Below are 16639 nucleotides of genomic sequence, written 5' to 3' on the forward strand. Positions count from 1 at the left end.
CAAGAAAAAAGTTATTAAAAACATTGGCAACCGTGCGATGGTCTTCAATTATCTCTCCATGTATTTTGACTTTAAGATCACCTGAGAATTTTGAGTCCCTCCTTGTAAGATTATCTATATTCTTCCAAATTAGTTTACTGTTCCCTTTCGCTTCATGCAGTATACCAAGATACAAGTTAGATTTAGCTTGTCTCAGCTCCTGAGTGACTTTGTTTCTAAGACCTTTATATAGAAGGATGTCAGTGTCTCTCCTGGTCTTAACAGCCTTCCTCAGTGCAGCATCTCTAGATTTCATAAGCTTCCATACTTGACCATTTAACCAGGGTAAATTATTTCTCTTTTTCTTTTTGGTCTTTAACCTTACAGTAAATCTTTCCCTCACAGAATTAATTCTGTGAGTGAACATGTCACATCCAGCTGCCAGATCATCAGAGGACAGCAAGTCATCCCAATTTAGGGTGGTAATTTCGGTAGCAAATTGGTCCTGTTTAGCTCTGGGAATACACTGAATGATCTTCCTTTTTGTTGTAATATTGCTAAACCTATTTTGGTCAGTTTTCTTGCACATAAGGTAAGGTTGTGGTCGGACAGACCGGTAATTAAGTTATAGTGTTTAATTATTCTTTCTGTCTTGTTGGAGAACATCAGATCGATCTGCGTGCTAGAGCTTTTTGTTATTCTCGTCGGACCGTTGACTATTTGTTCCAGGTGGAATTTATCAGTAATCATTTTTAACTTTTTTCTCTTGGATTTGTCCTCCCAATTCACGTTGAAGTCACCCATCAAGATTAGTTCCTTATTCAGATTACATTCTTTCAGGGTGGCTTCAAATTGATCATAAAGCATCGGTGGCAGATGGGGGTCTATAGATACCTATGATATTAAAAGACATTTGTTGGGACAGGATAATTTAAACACCAACGTATTCCAGCATGCTACCGGCGTTGTAGGTCACACGTTCACATCTGATGTTGTCTCTTACATAAAGAAGCACACCACCCCCCCTTCCATCTGGTCTATCTTGTCTAAAACACTGATAATCTGGCATCGTAAATATGTCATGGGAGCTGTTTCCTTCAACCAAGTCTCAGTTAGACAGAGGAAGTCCAGGTTTGAGTCAGACAGAAGATGGGATATTTGGCTGCTCTTACCAGTAAGGCTTCTGATGTTGAGGTGCCCCCCATAGACCCCTAGGTTTCACAGTCGGGTCCCACAGGATTTTAGCATGATTAACAGTTTGTAAGAGACGAAAGAGCCTCTGCTTTCTCACGTGCAAGCCTGGCGTGTGGATCTCAGCTGCTGATGTTGCTGGGGGCCTCCTGCCACTGGGGCCTAGGCCCGGCCTGATGTTGGATGGGCCGCTGCTGCCGCCGCTGGGGCCTGAGCCCGGCCTAATGGTGGATGGGCCACTGCAGCTGCTGCTAGGGCCTGAGCACGGCCTGGTGGTAAATGGTGCTGTCGGTGCCGCTGCCGCTGGGGCCAAGCCCGGCTCGATGGTGGATGGGCTGCTGCTGCCGCTGCTGCTGCTAGGGCCTGAGCCCGGCCTGGTGGTAGATGGACTGCTGTCGGTGCCACTGCCACTGGGGCCTAAGCCCGGCTTGATGGTGGATGGGCTGCGACTGCTGCCACTGGGGCCTGAGCCCGGCCCGGTGGTGGATGGGCTGCTGCTGCTGCCGCTGGGGCCTAAGCCAGGCTTGATGGTGGATGGGCTGCGACTGCTGCCACTGGGGCCTGAGCCCGGCCCGGTGGTGGATGGGCTGCTGCTGCTGCCGCTGAGCCCGGCCTGATGGTGAATGGGCTGCTGCCGCTGCCGCTGGGGCCTGAGCCCGGCCTGATGGTGAATGGGCTGCTACTGCTGCCGCTAGGGCCCGAGCCCGGCCTGGTGGTCGATGGACTGCTGTCGGTACCGCTGCCGGGACTAAGGGGCTAGCCCGGCTTGATGGTGGATGGGCCGCCGCTGCTGCCGCTGGGGCCTGAGCCCGGCCTGGTGGTGGATGGGCTGCTGCTGCTGCCGCTGGGGCCCGAGCCCGGCCTGATGGTGGATGGACTGCTATCGGTGCCGCTGCCACTGGGGCCTAAGCCCGGCTTGATGGTGGATGGGCCGCCGCTGCTGCCACTGGGGCCCGAGCCCGGCCCGGTGGTAGATGGACTGCTGTCGGTGCCACTGCCGCTGGGGCCTAAGCCCGGCTTGATGGTGGATGGGCTGCTGCTGCTGCCACTGGGGCCCGAGCCCGGCCCGGTGGTAGATGGACCGCTGTCGGTGCCACTGCCGCTGGGGCCTGAGCCCGGCCTGGTGGTGGATGGGCTGCTGCTGCTGCCGCTGGGGCCTAGGCCCGGCTTGGTGGTGGGTGGGCTGCTGCTGCTGCCGCTGGGGCCTAGGCCCGGCTTGGTGGTGGGTGGGCTGCTGCTGCTGCCGCTAGGGCCTGAGCCCGGCTTGATGATAGATGAGAGGCCTAGCCTGATGGTATCTTGCCCACTACTGTGACTGGAGCTTGGTTCAGGCCCTAAAGTAGCTAGGTTGGTGGTAACAGACCGGTTGCTACCAGATGATAGGTGGTCGGCCAGCTGATGGTTAGTAACAGCTAGGTTTATAACTGGGGCCTGGGCCTGGTCTGATGTTCACATTGGCGATATTAAGCCTGTTGCTACTGGGGCCTGGCCTGGTGGAGGCAGACACTTGGCTTATCTCATCCAGTGGCTGAAAAGTTAAACCACTACTGCTTGGTTGCATCTCAGCAGCCAGCAGTCCCAAGGGGAGATCATCTGCTGGTTCAACCCTTCTAGTAAAAACATGCCAAGACAGAGCATCATTTTGATCTATATTAAGGTTCACTAATGGACCAGGGTTCAGCTGTATGTCCCCACTTAAGAGCAAAGAGTAGCAAGGTTTGTGGACATACCATTTGCTTCTCTTGATCGGTGATTTATCTTTAAATTAGAATTTCCAAGTAAGTATTTTGCCTGCCAGAATGTTAAGTGTATAGTTAAATGTCCATGTCCAAAGTATATTAATCTTGGTGCACTATTCAAAGGTGCAAAGTGTCCAAGAGAATTTGTTTGATTTCTAGCCAAACAAAGACCTTGAACAGGTGGAGCAATCAGCAACCACAGGCAAAGCAATGCGACATAAACATGTCCATTTTCTCCGTACCTTTTGGGGGGTTGTTGTCTTTTGGCCGAGTAGTTCCTTGGTTTAAAGCTTTTGTGTTGAAAATTATCAGTTAAGACAAATAAAAACTGTGTTAAAATGTTGAATAAAAGGATAGCTGTGGAGCCTGACAAAGCACACCTACCCTCGGCAGCCATTTTGAATTTTTTTATAGTGGTGCAGTTTCCGGTTCAAGTAGAGGGTAATGAGTAGAGATGCACCGATCAGGTTTTTTGGTGCCAATCACCGATCACTGAAATCAGTATCTGCCGAGCCGATAATACCGGTCACCGATCACGGTGTCGATTGAAGCATTCTATTTATTGTGCAGCATTATTGCCTAGGACTATGAGGAAATACATATATAAAGCAACTCAAACATTAAAGAAATTACCGATTTCTTACATCTTTTACTTTGAAAAATGTCCTAATTGATACATTAAAATTGTTTGATTGCTATTGTAGGGGATTTCAGATATGTATGGAAACATCTGCATCATTCATTTCCTGGAACTCTTGGGGAAATCTATATACAGGACTTTTCTTAACATACAAAAGTCTGACTTATTTTTATCAACTCTTCCTTGGTACAGTACAAATGTTTTAATGTGAGCATAATTTAAGCTAAATCTCAGAAACTATCTATAAAGATACAAAATCAGTTCATTGTTTACTTTTATATCTTAGTGTATGATTTGTCGACATCTTATTTTGAAAAACGGATGTTGTTTCACGTGGTTCTTTCCGCTAACTTTGCAAAACCGGATGTTGTCACATAAATCCTTCCGCTAACTTTATCAAAACCCTCTCGCGCTCCAGATCGAATGTGTTTACCGTGAGCATCAGTCTATAGGGGCAGACATGTGAGAGTCGGCTGAGTTGACCCAGAGATTCAACTCGGGGGACGGGGACGCCGCTCGGTGCGTGAGGATCCCCTCGTGGACCTCTCACTCTGCGGCCCTCGCCGGGCGCATCGTCTCCGTTGCGATGCGCGGCGATTGAAACATCTCCGATAGTTTTTCTCGCAGATGTTACGTCATCTGATCGGCCGTTTTGATCGGCCGTTTTGAGAACGCCGATCAAAACCGATAATGGGAATATCGGCCGAGATGGATCGGCGCCGATCAGATCGGTGCATCCCTAGTAATGAGATCACAAATATTTAGTCTAGGCTAAATGTACTCCTTGACATTAAGAGTAAAACGAGTCTTAGAAACAGAAGAACGGTTTGTAATCATAATCCGTGAACAAGAGTCATAACGGAAGAAGTTGCTGAATCCTTAAGTTAAGTGTAGTGACAGCAGTCAATGACGCTATTAAACGGTCAATAAAAATATGTCAACAGAATGTAAAAAGAATGTTAAAGTGTGAATCACTGCAGCTCCAAGATTTCCTTTAGCATAGAGTCATAACTGAGCAGGTGTTTGTGCGGATGGCCATATTGCTGATGCCATCAGCCCGGCTGATGTGCATATCGCCTCGTTTCCTTGGCCAGTGTATTGCTTCTTGAGTCAGGAATAGTTTGTGGAGCGATGAAAACCCAAGAGAGGAGTGCTGCGGTCAGGACTCACTGGTTAGTGGTTGAGGGTGCAGATAGTTGGTGATGTGGAGCTAACTGACCTTGGTGTGCGCGATGAGCAAACAGTTGGAGTGCTCGTGCTCGCAGGCGATCTCGTACTGAGGCAGCATGTCGGCCAGCTGCTGGACGAAGGCGACCACTTCCTGGTGCCAGGGGACGTTCGCCATGGTCAGACTGCTGGCGCCGCTGTCGCCGCAGTACGTCACTCCCTGCACACGCACACACACACACACACACACACATCAGAGACAAAAGCACAAAATTCATTCTCTTGTGCGAACGCGCCTCACGAGAACTGGACTATTGGGCCTGATTAGAACATTTATATCATGTACACTACCGTTCAAAAGTTTGGGGTCATCCAGACAATTTCGTGTCTTCCATGAAAACTCACTTTTATTTATCAAATGAATTGAAAATTGAATAGAAAATATAGTCAAGACATTGACAAGGTTAGAAATAATGATTCATATTTGAAGTATTAATTTTGTTCTTCAAACTTCAAGCTCAAAGGAAGGCCAGTTGTATAGCTTATATCACCAGCATAACTGTTTTCAGCTGTGCTAACATAATTGCACAAGGGTTTTCTAATCATCCATTAGTCTTCTAAGGCGATTAGCAAACACAATGTACCATTAGAACACTGGAGTGATAGTTGATGGAAATGGGCCTCTATACACCTCTGGAGATATTTCATTAGAAACCAGACGTTTCCACCTAGAATAGTCATTTACCACATTAACAATGTATAGAGTGTATTTTTGATTAATGTTATCTTTATTGAAAAAACAGTGCTTTTCTTTGAAAAATAAAGACATTTCTAAGTGACCCCAAACTTTTGTACAGGAGTGTATATTTAAAACTTTCACTTTGAGCATCATAGACAACAGTTACTTTTATACATTTTGAGACATCAAACCTAATAGCATAGCAATACATGTCAAACACACGAATGAACATATGGGATTTAACTTTGGTTACAGTACGTATGAATATATCTATATATAAATATGATTGACGTAAGGCTTCACACACACAGAGCAGCAGCTTGAGCGTTGACATATATCTTCCCATTCAGCGGGTGTGAGAAATGGAGTAGGAAGCGCTAAACCATCTGGCCTCGGCCCTACAAATGAATCGCACTGGGCGCTGAGTGTTTTCTGATCAATAGCGGCCGTGGATACAAGCCGTGCGGCGGGCCAGGAGAACAACAGCTCCCCGTGGCAGAGGCACGGCCGCTGGGCAGCTGAAAGGTGCGAGGCGGCCGGGAAGCCTTTGATGCCGGCTCTGTATGAAGTGAAGGACTCTGCAGGAGGCACGACACCAGCACCCTCCGATAATCAAGCAGCGTTTGTCATTATGCAAAAGAGGCGCACACCAGGTGCACTTGTCGCCTGCTTGTAACGCAACAGATGCGTGACAGAACCAAACACCACACACGCCATCCCTGTAGCGCTTTCTTTTCTATGGGCTGACAATATGAATCACGTTATAGAATAGAATATACACTTTTATTAATCCCCAAGGGGAAATTAGTTCTCTGCATTTAACCCATCCTTAGTTATTAAGGAGCAGTGGGCTGCGTGAAGCGCCCGAAGGTTCAGTGCCTTGCCTGCCTTGCTCAAGGACACTTACTAATGGGAGCGGGGGATCGAACGGGATCGAACCCACAACCCCGCGGCTGTCTTCACCCCCCTGATAAACCACCAACATTTAGAAGCCTCAGTCCCTAAACAAAAAATCCTATTGCTCGAACCTTTGAGGATATTTGACCCTGAATAGCACACCAACAATACTGTCGAACGGGCGGATGCATCTGATGCCACATATGTCGAATTTAGAAATAATTCCAAGTTGTTTTATTCACTTCAGCATTTGCTAACAAGTCTCTTTATGCACACACACACACACACACACACACACACACACACACACACACACACACACACACACACACACACACACACACACACACACACACACACACACACACACACACACACACACACACACAGTCAGCGTGCTGTAATGGAGCCGAGGCAGCAGCTGCTGCTACAGTGCAACCGTAATTCTCTGAAGTGTTGGCCGGAAAACAGTCTGATCCTCACCCAGCGAGCTCATGGAAGAGAAACAAGAGGAACCATTTCTCTGTGTGTGTGTGTGTGTGTGTGTGTGTGTGTGTGTGTGTGTGTGTGTGTGTGTGTGTGTGTGTGTGTTTGATGCGAGTGGCTGCATGTTTGAGGAAGAACATGTTTGTGAGCATGATAATGATGGTCAACATTTGGCCATTCTCCCTTCGGTCCTTCTCGTTCCTGCGTAATGTCTAAAGCAAACCAAAACCTCGGTGCAGTGGATGTAGAGAAACCTGCGTGAGCGTCAGTGAGCCGCTCAGGACTCGGCTGCACAGCTCCACGCTCCGCTTCATATGCCAGGCTCGCTTCGGGATGATCGTTGGTAAAAACCGGTCAAAGTCCGGAGGTTATATGACCAATTAGCCTATTAGAATTGCACTGAGATGCTATCATAACTGGATAGTTACTGTGCAGGTTGCTGAGAGCAGTTTATTTTTTTAAATGCTAAATTACAATAATGTAAATTAGTCAAAAACATACAGAAAAGAAACATAAAATTCTGCTTCATTTATTTACATGCTTCTTTTTTTTTAGATGGTTAAAAGAGTTCGAAGAGGCTACACAAAGAGAGAACCTGTGGATCTTCCCACTTCACCCATGAGCATTATTATCTCTAGTTTGCTCTCCATTACACTCTGGGAAGCTGAACTGATGAAAAAAAGAGAATGTCTCCAGATATCACAACTCCACCAATCTGACTGTTGAGAACAGTGTCCTGCATTAATAACTAGAATGGGCACTCGGTAGAGCGCATACCTTCGCATATCACAAGATTGGGCATTGAATTATGAACATTTTGGCATTAGTTGCATGCCAATTGGACAAAAATGTATTGTGCTATGGTAAAAAAAGAGTTTGACCTTTCCATGACCTTGACCTTTGACCCGATTGTTCCCAAAATCTAATCAAATGGTCTCCGGATAATAACCAATCATCCCACCAAATTTCATGAGATTCAAGAACATTTTGACCTGTTCATGACCTTTGACCTTGACCTTTGACCCGATCGATCCCAAAATCTAATCAACTGGTCCCCAGATAATAAACAATCATCCCACCAAATTTCATGCGATTCGGTTCAATACTTTTTGAGTTCTGCGAAAGATTTTGACCTGTTCATGACCTTTGACCTTTGACCCGATCGATCCCAAAATCTCATCAACTGGTCCCCGGATAATAAACAATCATCCCACCTAATTTCATGCGATTCGGTTCAATACTTTTTGAGTTTTGCGAATAACACGCATACAAATAAATAAATAAATAAATGGCGATCAAAACATAACCTTCAGGCATTTTCAATGTGAAGGTAATAAATAGATAGATAGATATGTACTTTATTAATCCCCAAGGGGAAATTTTTCGTCACAGTAGCAGCACCAATAAACTAAACACACGAGAATAAAAAAATAAAATACAGGGATGAAAGATATAGATGTATACAAGTGAAAGATATAGATGTATACAATAAGTATACAAAGCAAAATATATATGTATATATACAACATATATGCATACACAATACAATACTAATGACTGCAGTGTAAAATTAAATTAAATATAAAAATATTAAATAGAGACAGAGTGTGCAAAATGCAAAGTGCGTGTATGTGTGTAGTGTAAATGAAAATGAAATGTGTGTGTATGTGTGTAGTGTAAGTAAATGAAATGTGTGAAGTGCAGATCAACATAGTGTGGATATGAAGTTATTATTACAGTTATTGCACTATGATCTGGCAAGAGGTGATCTGTTATAGAGCCTCATAGCCGCCGGCAGGAATGTTCTCCTGTATCTGTCCTTGTGGCAGCGGAGCGTGAGGAGACGTCTGGAGAAAGTCCTCCTCTGTCCCTGTAGGAGGTGGTGGAGAGGGTGGTCCGGGTTGTCCAATATGGACACAAGTTTCTTCAACGTCCTCCTCTCCACCACCTGTTCCAGGTGCTCCAGCTGGCAGCCGATGATGGAGCCAGCCTTCCTAACCAGTTTGTTAAGACGGCTGGTGTCACCGGCTCCGATGCTGCTCCCCCAGCAGACAATGGCGAAGTGCAGCACACTGGCCACAACCGACTGGTAGAATAACTCCAGCATCTCGCTGCACACGTTGAAGGATCGAAGCTTTCTCAGGAAAAAGAGTTGACTCATCCCCTTCTTGTACACAGCGTTGATGTTGGCCTCATCAGTCGGCTGTCGATGGAGACGCCCAGGTACTTGTACTCCTCCACCATGTCCACGTCCACTCCCAGGACACTCAGAGGTGGAGGAGCTGTCGCCTTCCTCCTGAAGTCCACCACCATCTCTCTGGTCTTGGCCACGTTCAGCCGCAGGTGGTTCTCATCGGCCCACTTTACAAAGTCACTCACCACTGCCCTGTACTCCTCCTCCCGTCCATCCCTCATACACCCGACCACTGCAGAGTCATCAGAGTACTTCTGCAGATGGCATGACTCCGTGTTGTACTGGAAGTCACTGGTGTGAAGAGGAAGGGAGACAGAACAGTTCCCTGTGGGGCTCCAACATCTGGACTATATAACCATGACTGTGGTTTGTCTGAGGAAACCAGAACAAAACTCACTCCTCCTTTTGTCCACTTACTGGCTTTCCTCTGTGGCAGATCACACAAAAACAGTCTTCCATTGGCCTCTATTGGAGCCGTCCACTGATTGGCCAAAGGGGGATCTCTGCAGCCGCCTTGCAGGAGCTGCTTGTGAATGCACCGCGCGGCAGGAAACGTAGCACAAACAGAGCAAAGCGCATCCTCAGGGGGTTGAGCGGAGGAGAGGAAAGGGGGGTGTTGCAGGACAGAATTGATGAGGGCACCTTGGCGTTATCAGCCTTGCCCCGGGGCCAACGCTGAATAGCGATCAACTATATTGCATCACAGGAATGGGGAGTGAGCGATAGGAGGAGATGGGAAAAGATCGGGGAGGAGTAAAAGCCTTTCACTTGTGCATGAATAACCTACGTGTTTCGCCTTTAAGGGAATTTAATCACTGTATACAAAATAAAGCTGTGTGCGTTTGACCAAATGGATCCCTTTGCCCAACAACGTATCCCTCTCTCCGCTTTCGGTGATCCATTTCCTTCCTGGGCGAGTGCGAGACCAGTGGCAGGTAAGGGGTATTGATTGGACACCGACATGATTAAGCACATATCAGTAAATCACACAGGATGAATGGGTTCCACCACGTAGGATGACACACTGATAATGAATGGGTCTGCGACAAAGGTTACTGCTGCTGGTGACGGGACAAACACATCCACAAGCAATGCATCACATTTACAGACCAACACTTCAGCTCGATGAATACATGCACAGCATTGTCAATCCAACGTATATATATATACAGGACTGTCTCAGAAAATTAGAATATTGTGATAAAGTTCTTTATTTTCTGTAATGCAATTAAAAAAACAAAAATGTCATCCATTCTGGATTCATTACAAATCAACTGAAATATTGCAAGCCTTTTATTCTTTTAATATTTAATAATTTTTTAATTGCATTACAGAAAATAAAGAACTTTATCACAATATTCTAATTTTCTGAGACAGTCCTGTATATAGGGAAATGTGTCGTGCTGGAGACTGATTGGGAAAGTGTCCATGTGTCCACAACAGTACGAGTGAACTGGTTGAAACATTTATACTCTTGACTTACTCAGACCTCCGAAACCATCCGTGGGCAATGAGCTCTATCCATTCAGTGTCCGTAAATAAACTATTCAAAGACATTTGAGTTTCCTCATCGCGTTTATTTCGCACCACAGCTCATACACTGCAGCTGGCAATAAATTATAGATGTTTGTTTATCGGTTCTCTGGGTGGCTTGTTCAACCCCAGCATGCACACTAATCCTCGAGGGGTCGATTATCGTGAAATAAAAAGATGAAATTAGCATCCCTAATAGAGATAGATAGCCCCTAATATCACTCGGAGAGGGGCAAAAAAAACACCTCCATAATTTCCTTTAATAATTATGATAATTTAATAGCGTTTTGTTTTTGTTCTGTGTGTCCCATCTGTATTACCTGTGTCAAGAAATAGAATTTTTATTTATCAAAAAAACAAACAAATTTAAAATTGTTAATAGTTGTTTAAAAAAATGTACTAATAAATAACCACAAAGAAATAATACAATTGAATATGATTGCCTGATTTATGTTTTGTTTGTTTTTTGTTCAAAACAATCTAAGAAAACACTTTGAATCTGTAAACGACTGCCGAATAGTCTTATTGATGTTGATCTGCTCTTCACACATTTCATTTACTTACACTACATACATACACACACACTTCATTTTCATTTACACTACACAAATACACACACTTTGCAGCATACTCCAGCACCAAGGCATTTGGTTCTCGACTTAAACGCCATCTCACTTCATCTTGAAAGTTATTATATTGATAATACAGCCTGGCGGCACAGTACAATAGAGGAAAAATATTTAAAATAAAATGTACATACATAATTTTATGTTCGTGATATTATTATTTTTTTCTAAGTTATCAGTAGTTCACATTTGTCTTTTATTATTATTTTTACTTTGTCTCTTTCTTTTGGTTTTCTTTTACTTTTTCTTGTTTTGGTTTTGTTGTTGTTGCTTGTACGACATTTTATGTTTTCATCCATATGTGTGTGTACTGTCTGTGTGCCTGTAGTAGTTGGGAGGGGGGGGGGGTTAAAGGGTTAGGGGAGGTGCCGTCCAACTCCTCATCTCAGAGGAGCCTACAGACCTCGGTCTTTGGACGGTCCTCCATTCGTACATTTTTTCTGTTAATGTTTGTCAGTATGTACACGTTATATATGTACTTATGGAAAATAAATTACTTACTTACTTACATTTTGCACTGTCTATATTTAATATTTTTATATTTAATTTAATTTGTCATTAATTCAATTCAATTCAGTTTATTTGTATAGCCCAATTTCACAAATTACAAATTTGTCTCGGAGTGCTTTACAATCTGTACATATAGACATCCCTGCCCCAAAACCTCACATCGGACCAGGAAAAACTCCCAAATAACCCTTCAGGGGGAAAAAAAGGTAAGAAACCTTCAGGAGAGCAACAGAGGAGGATCCCTCTCCAGGATGGACAGATGCAATAGATGTAATGTGTACAGAAGGACAGATTTAGAGTTAAAATACATTCAATGAATATGACAGAGTGTATGAATAGTTCATAGTAGGCATATTCCATTAGTATTGTATTGTGTATTGTGTATGCATATATGTTGTATAGATACATATATATTTTATATTTTACTTTGTATACTTCTTGTATACATCTTTATCTTTCATCACTGTTTTTTATATTTTATTCTTGTGTGTTTAGTTTATTGGTGCTGCTACTGTTACGACAAATTTCCCCTTGGGGATTAATAAAGTACATATCTATCTATCTATCTATCTTATTGGCATTTATTATTTTTGAACAAAGGTTAAATGCTATTTCAAAAAGTGCCCCCAATTTCTTTGTAAATGCCCTTCGATTTCAGTCAAAAAAAATTGCCCCCGAAAAAATATGGAAATGTCCTACCCTGGATAGGTAGAGAGAGATGTAGGTAGGTAGGTAGGTAGGTAGATAGGTGGGTAGGTGGGTGGAAGAGCTTGACCAACAGCAGATTTTTGAAGGTCGATATACTAACGACAGTTTGGAGCAGGAAAGTCGATTAATTGATCGATACCTGTATAAATCTGGAGCGGACCATCAAAGTGACCTGACGCCTGGTCACATGACATGAATTCTACTTGTCTGCTTGCTACAAAATCAACTCTCATTTTCTCGAGATGGTTAGTCACAGTCTTTGGCTGTAGCGCCAACAACTTATTGATACGCTTGGTTTTTATTTCGTACCCATCTGTCGACAAAGTTAGGAGAAGCCCACTTGCAACATTGTGCAAGATTTTGCAAAAAATGATTCAAATGCCAAGAATAAACTGAAACAACAATTAAGACAATTGCCAAAAATATACCTTATTTGTTGCCTTTTCCGATGCTTTCATTTTCACACCAAATGATCAGATACAATTCCTTGCTTTCTGGCCGTGGGTATTACAGTTACCCCCAGCTAATTTAAAACACAGCAGATGACTGTTTAACTAAACCAAGGAGATCTAATATCCTATATTTTAGCATTCCTACATTAGCTTTGATGGGATTTTATAATAGTTTGTAAGTCTCTAATAGCCGGCCTTTGATCTATCAAAGAAAAATATTCTTCCTAGAGTCGGTTAGTTAAGAACAAAGATGTCAGTGAATTTGTATCTGGAATAATCTATGATTCAATTTCTGCCTTTCTGAGATACATCAACGTGTTCCCATGATGTTGCGTCTCTGAAGCAAGAGAATATTTCCATCCAAGCCATTCCACAGAGCTGCCGCTAATGCCCTGGGCTCCCATCAGTCACGGCTCATTTGTTAGCTGGTGACATGATGGAGCGACTCCCTCCGTCACCGTGCCACCGGTCCGTCCTGGGACGCAGCAATTACTGAGCCGACGACGCTGCAGTCGATCGCGCCCCCAAAGCTGGGCAGCCAGAGGGGGTCCTCTGTCCAGTAAAGGACGCTGCGCTGCTCACAGGCAGGAGGCAGTAACAAGGGAGGAGGCCAGAGGTATAAGAGGACCATGGCGATCATCATTTACAGATCAAAGACAAGAGAGCGACCTCAGCCCGACAGCGACCCGTTATCCGTTGCCAGTGAGACTAATTAAGGAATTGATTGTCAAGATTAGAGGAAGATTTCACTGTGATGTTCACCGTCCTAAAGGTCAGACTTTGGGGAAATTAAACGCTAAATATTATTTATGAAGATGGACAATCATCTTTCCCAACTGGAGACCTGTGTTTTGGACAAATGCCAGGCCGAAAGGTGGGTATGAAATATGAAATATGAAACGCATTGCTGGACCATCGCCAAATGATCATCTGCGTGAAAGTAGAGCGAGGAGCTCTGAAACCAATGTTGTTAATCTCTTAAATTAAATTTTCCGTCTATGAAAGGTCAGATACATGAAAAACAGATTGATGGGTGGGTACATTTATTTTTAGATAATTATGCAGCTCTCCAGTATGGTTCCTTATGTATTCATATTTAAACATTCAAATTTTGGTGGAAGTTCAGAAGTTTTGCCGTTCCAAATTTGTTTTCGCACATTATACCAAACTTCGGTTTCTGCATGACGATACATTCATTTATCCATATATCGATCGATTGAGGCAGAGCAGCAACTCCCGAGTCCTGTGACGTAAAATTAATGTTTTTGCCAATGGAGTTGAGAGGTTTTGAAGATAGCCATAACAGCTAAATAACTCAAAATATAGCAGTAGATAACATATAGTTGATGTTTTACTTACTGCCCTCAAACAGCCTTTCAGAGGGGGCACTAAAGCCCGTATACATTTTTATCTTTAAAGTCAGAACTGGAGGCTTCATAACGGAGGTCCACAAACCAATGGAGGAAGTCCCGATGACTACGTCCACTTCTTATACATAGTCCATGGTCTTTAGTCGTTTAATATTATGTTATTAATGCTCTGAATATTCTATATTGGGCTTTAAAATTAAAGAATAAAAGATAAAACAAGTAAAAGGGTCACTGGTAGTTTCCTAGCTTTCCCATGTGTGTGTCCCAGTTAACGCTGCAGTCAGCAGCCGCCAAGCCGACTGCAGAGCAATCCAACTCTCACTGTCACTGAGCCTCCACTAAGTTTTTGCTTTTGCCACCGACGGGCTCAAATGTTGTTTTATATGTGAGCTGATTTCCACAATGTGGAAGGACAGGTACCTTGAGCAAGACCGACGACTAGAAACGGACCGGATGGAGCAAAGGGGCTGCTTTCTGCAGCGGGATCACTCAATACTAAACCCATTTTCTAAAAAGGTTTTTCCCATTAGTTTGTTAGACACAACAACATGGGAAATAAAGCACATGAATAAGAAACTCTTTGGAGAGAGTGAGCTGGAGGTACTTGAGGATCAGCGAGGATGTACTCCTCCATCTGCTGGCTGTGTGAATCTGAAGCCTTACAAACAGGACCCTTTGTAAGGCTTTGTGTGCTCGTCTCCAGACTGGCAACTCAGAGCCCGAGTGCATCCTGCTCTCAAAAAGAGACTCACAACAACTAATTGCAGTTTTAGACTGCATTAACCTGCCACAAAACTATATATATATATATAACTATATATATATATAGTCATATATATGAATATATATACACATATACGGATATCTATATACATACACCAGGGCTCCAGACTAACTTTTTTTACTAGGAGCACAGTGGCCCCTAACTTAAAATTTTAGGGGCGCAAGCAGAAAATTTAGGGGCGCACTTACAGGGTTTTTCCTGGGTCAAAATGGGTCTTCAGTGCTCCCCAAAAAATGTTTTTGCGCGCTGCGCGCGCACCGGCTATTCATGCAAGTCGAGCTGTTGAGTGAGTGATCAGCAGCTGGCCGCTCAGTCCATTCACGCACCTCACAGTTGTGTATTGATCAGACAAGAAGACACGCTTATCAACTCCAGTGTTTCCCCTACCATTAGAACAGGGTGAAATCTCCACCCGCCACTCTGTAATTTTCATCCTTTTTTTGCCTTAGGTGCTCGAAACGGCTTAGGCCAGCTTAATTTTCTCTGCAGGAAAACCCTGACACACTATAAATCGACTTGCAAGTTTTCCATCATTTTTACTGTATTACTGATAAATAATTTGACAATATACAATATTATGCCTGTTTGCCTTCACGAACTGCAAAACATTCACAACAGAGAACTCTTCAGAAGTTACTGTATTGAGTTCAAACATATTTTAAGGGAAAACATACCGTGAGCATGTGCATGTTGCACTTCGATGTGGCCAATCAAAACATTTGTTGGTTTCTAGAGATGCACCGATCAGGTTTTTGGTGCCGATCACTGATATCAGTATCTGCCGATCACCGATAATACCGATCACCGATCACTGAAATCAGTATCTGCCGATCCGATAATACCGATCACCGATCACGGTGTCGATTGAAGCATTCTATTTATTGTGTAGCATTATTGCTATGAGGACTATGAGGAAATACATATATAAAGCAACTCAAACATTAAAGAAATTACCGATTTCTTTAAACATTTCGGACTTTTACTTTGAAAAATATCCTAATTGATACATTAAAATTGTTTGATTGCTATTGTGAGCTAAAGATTTCAGATATGTATGGAACACATCTGCATCATTCATTTCCTGGAACTCTTGGGGAAATCTATATACAGGACTTTTCTTAACATACAAAAGTCTGACTAATTTTTATAAACTCTTCCTTGGTCCAGTAAAAATGTTTGAATGTTAGCATAATTTAAGCTAAATCTCAGAAACGATTTATAAAGATACATCAGTTCATTGTTTACTTTTATATGTTCGTATATGATTTGTCGACATCTTATTTTGATAAACGGATGTTGTTTCACGTGGTTCTTTCCGCTAACTTTGCAAAACCGGATGTTGTCACTTAAATCCTTCCGCTAACTTTATCAAAATCCTCGCGCGCTCCCGATGGAATGTGTTTAGCGTGAGCATCAGTCTATAGCGGCTCAGACATGTGAGAGTCGGCTGAGTCGACCCAGAGATTCAACTCGGGGGACGGGGACGCCGCTCGGTGGTGAGGATCCCCTCTGACCTCTCACTCTGCGGCCAACGCCCTCGTTGTGTCTCCGCTGCGGTGCGCCTCTTTTCACACATTAGCCCCCCCACACACACACACAGGCCAGCCTTCTTCTTCGGTTTTCG

The 16639-nt window shown here is 43.7% G+C and overlaps 1 protein-coding gene across 1 annotated transcript in view; it reads right to left on the bottom strand.

Annotated features, from left to right (window-relative positions):
• tyw1 (tRNA-yW synthesizing protein 1 homolog (S. cerevisiae)) overlaps nucleotides 1–16639 on the bottom strand; it is a 72858-nt gene that overhangs the window by 7905 nt on the left and 48314 nt on the right. The window contains 1 exon segment of the mRNA XM_056440550.1: nucleotides 4769–4936. Within this exon segment, the coding sequence (XP_056296525.1) occupies nucleotides 4769–4936 (168 nt within the window).

This window comes from Pseudoliparis swirei, chromosome 20 (assembly GCF_029220125.1).
Source record: "Pseudoliparis swirei isolate HS2019 ecotype Mariana Trench chromosome 20, NWPU_hadal_v1, whole genome shotgun sequence".
In the NCBI taxonomy this organism is placed as follows: domain Eukaryota; kingdom Metazoa; phylum Chordata; class Actinopteri; order Perciformes; family Liparidae; genus Pseudoliparis; species Pseudoliparis swirei.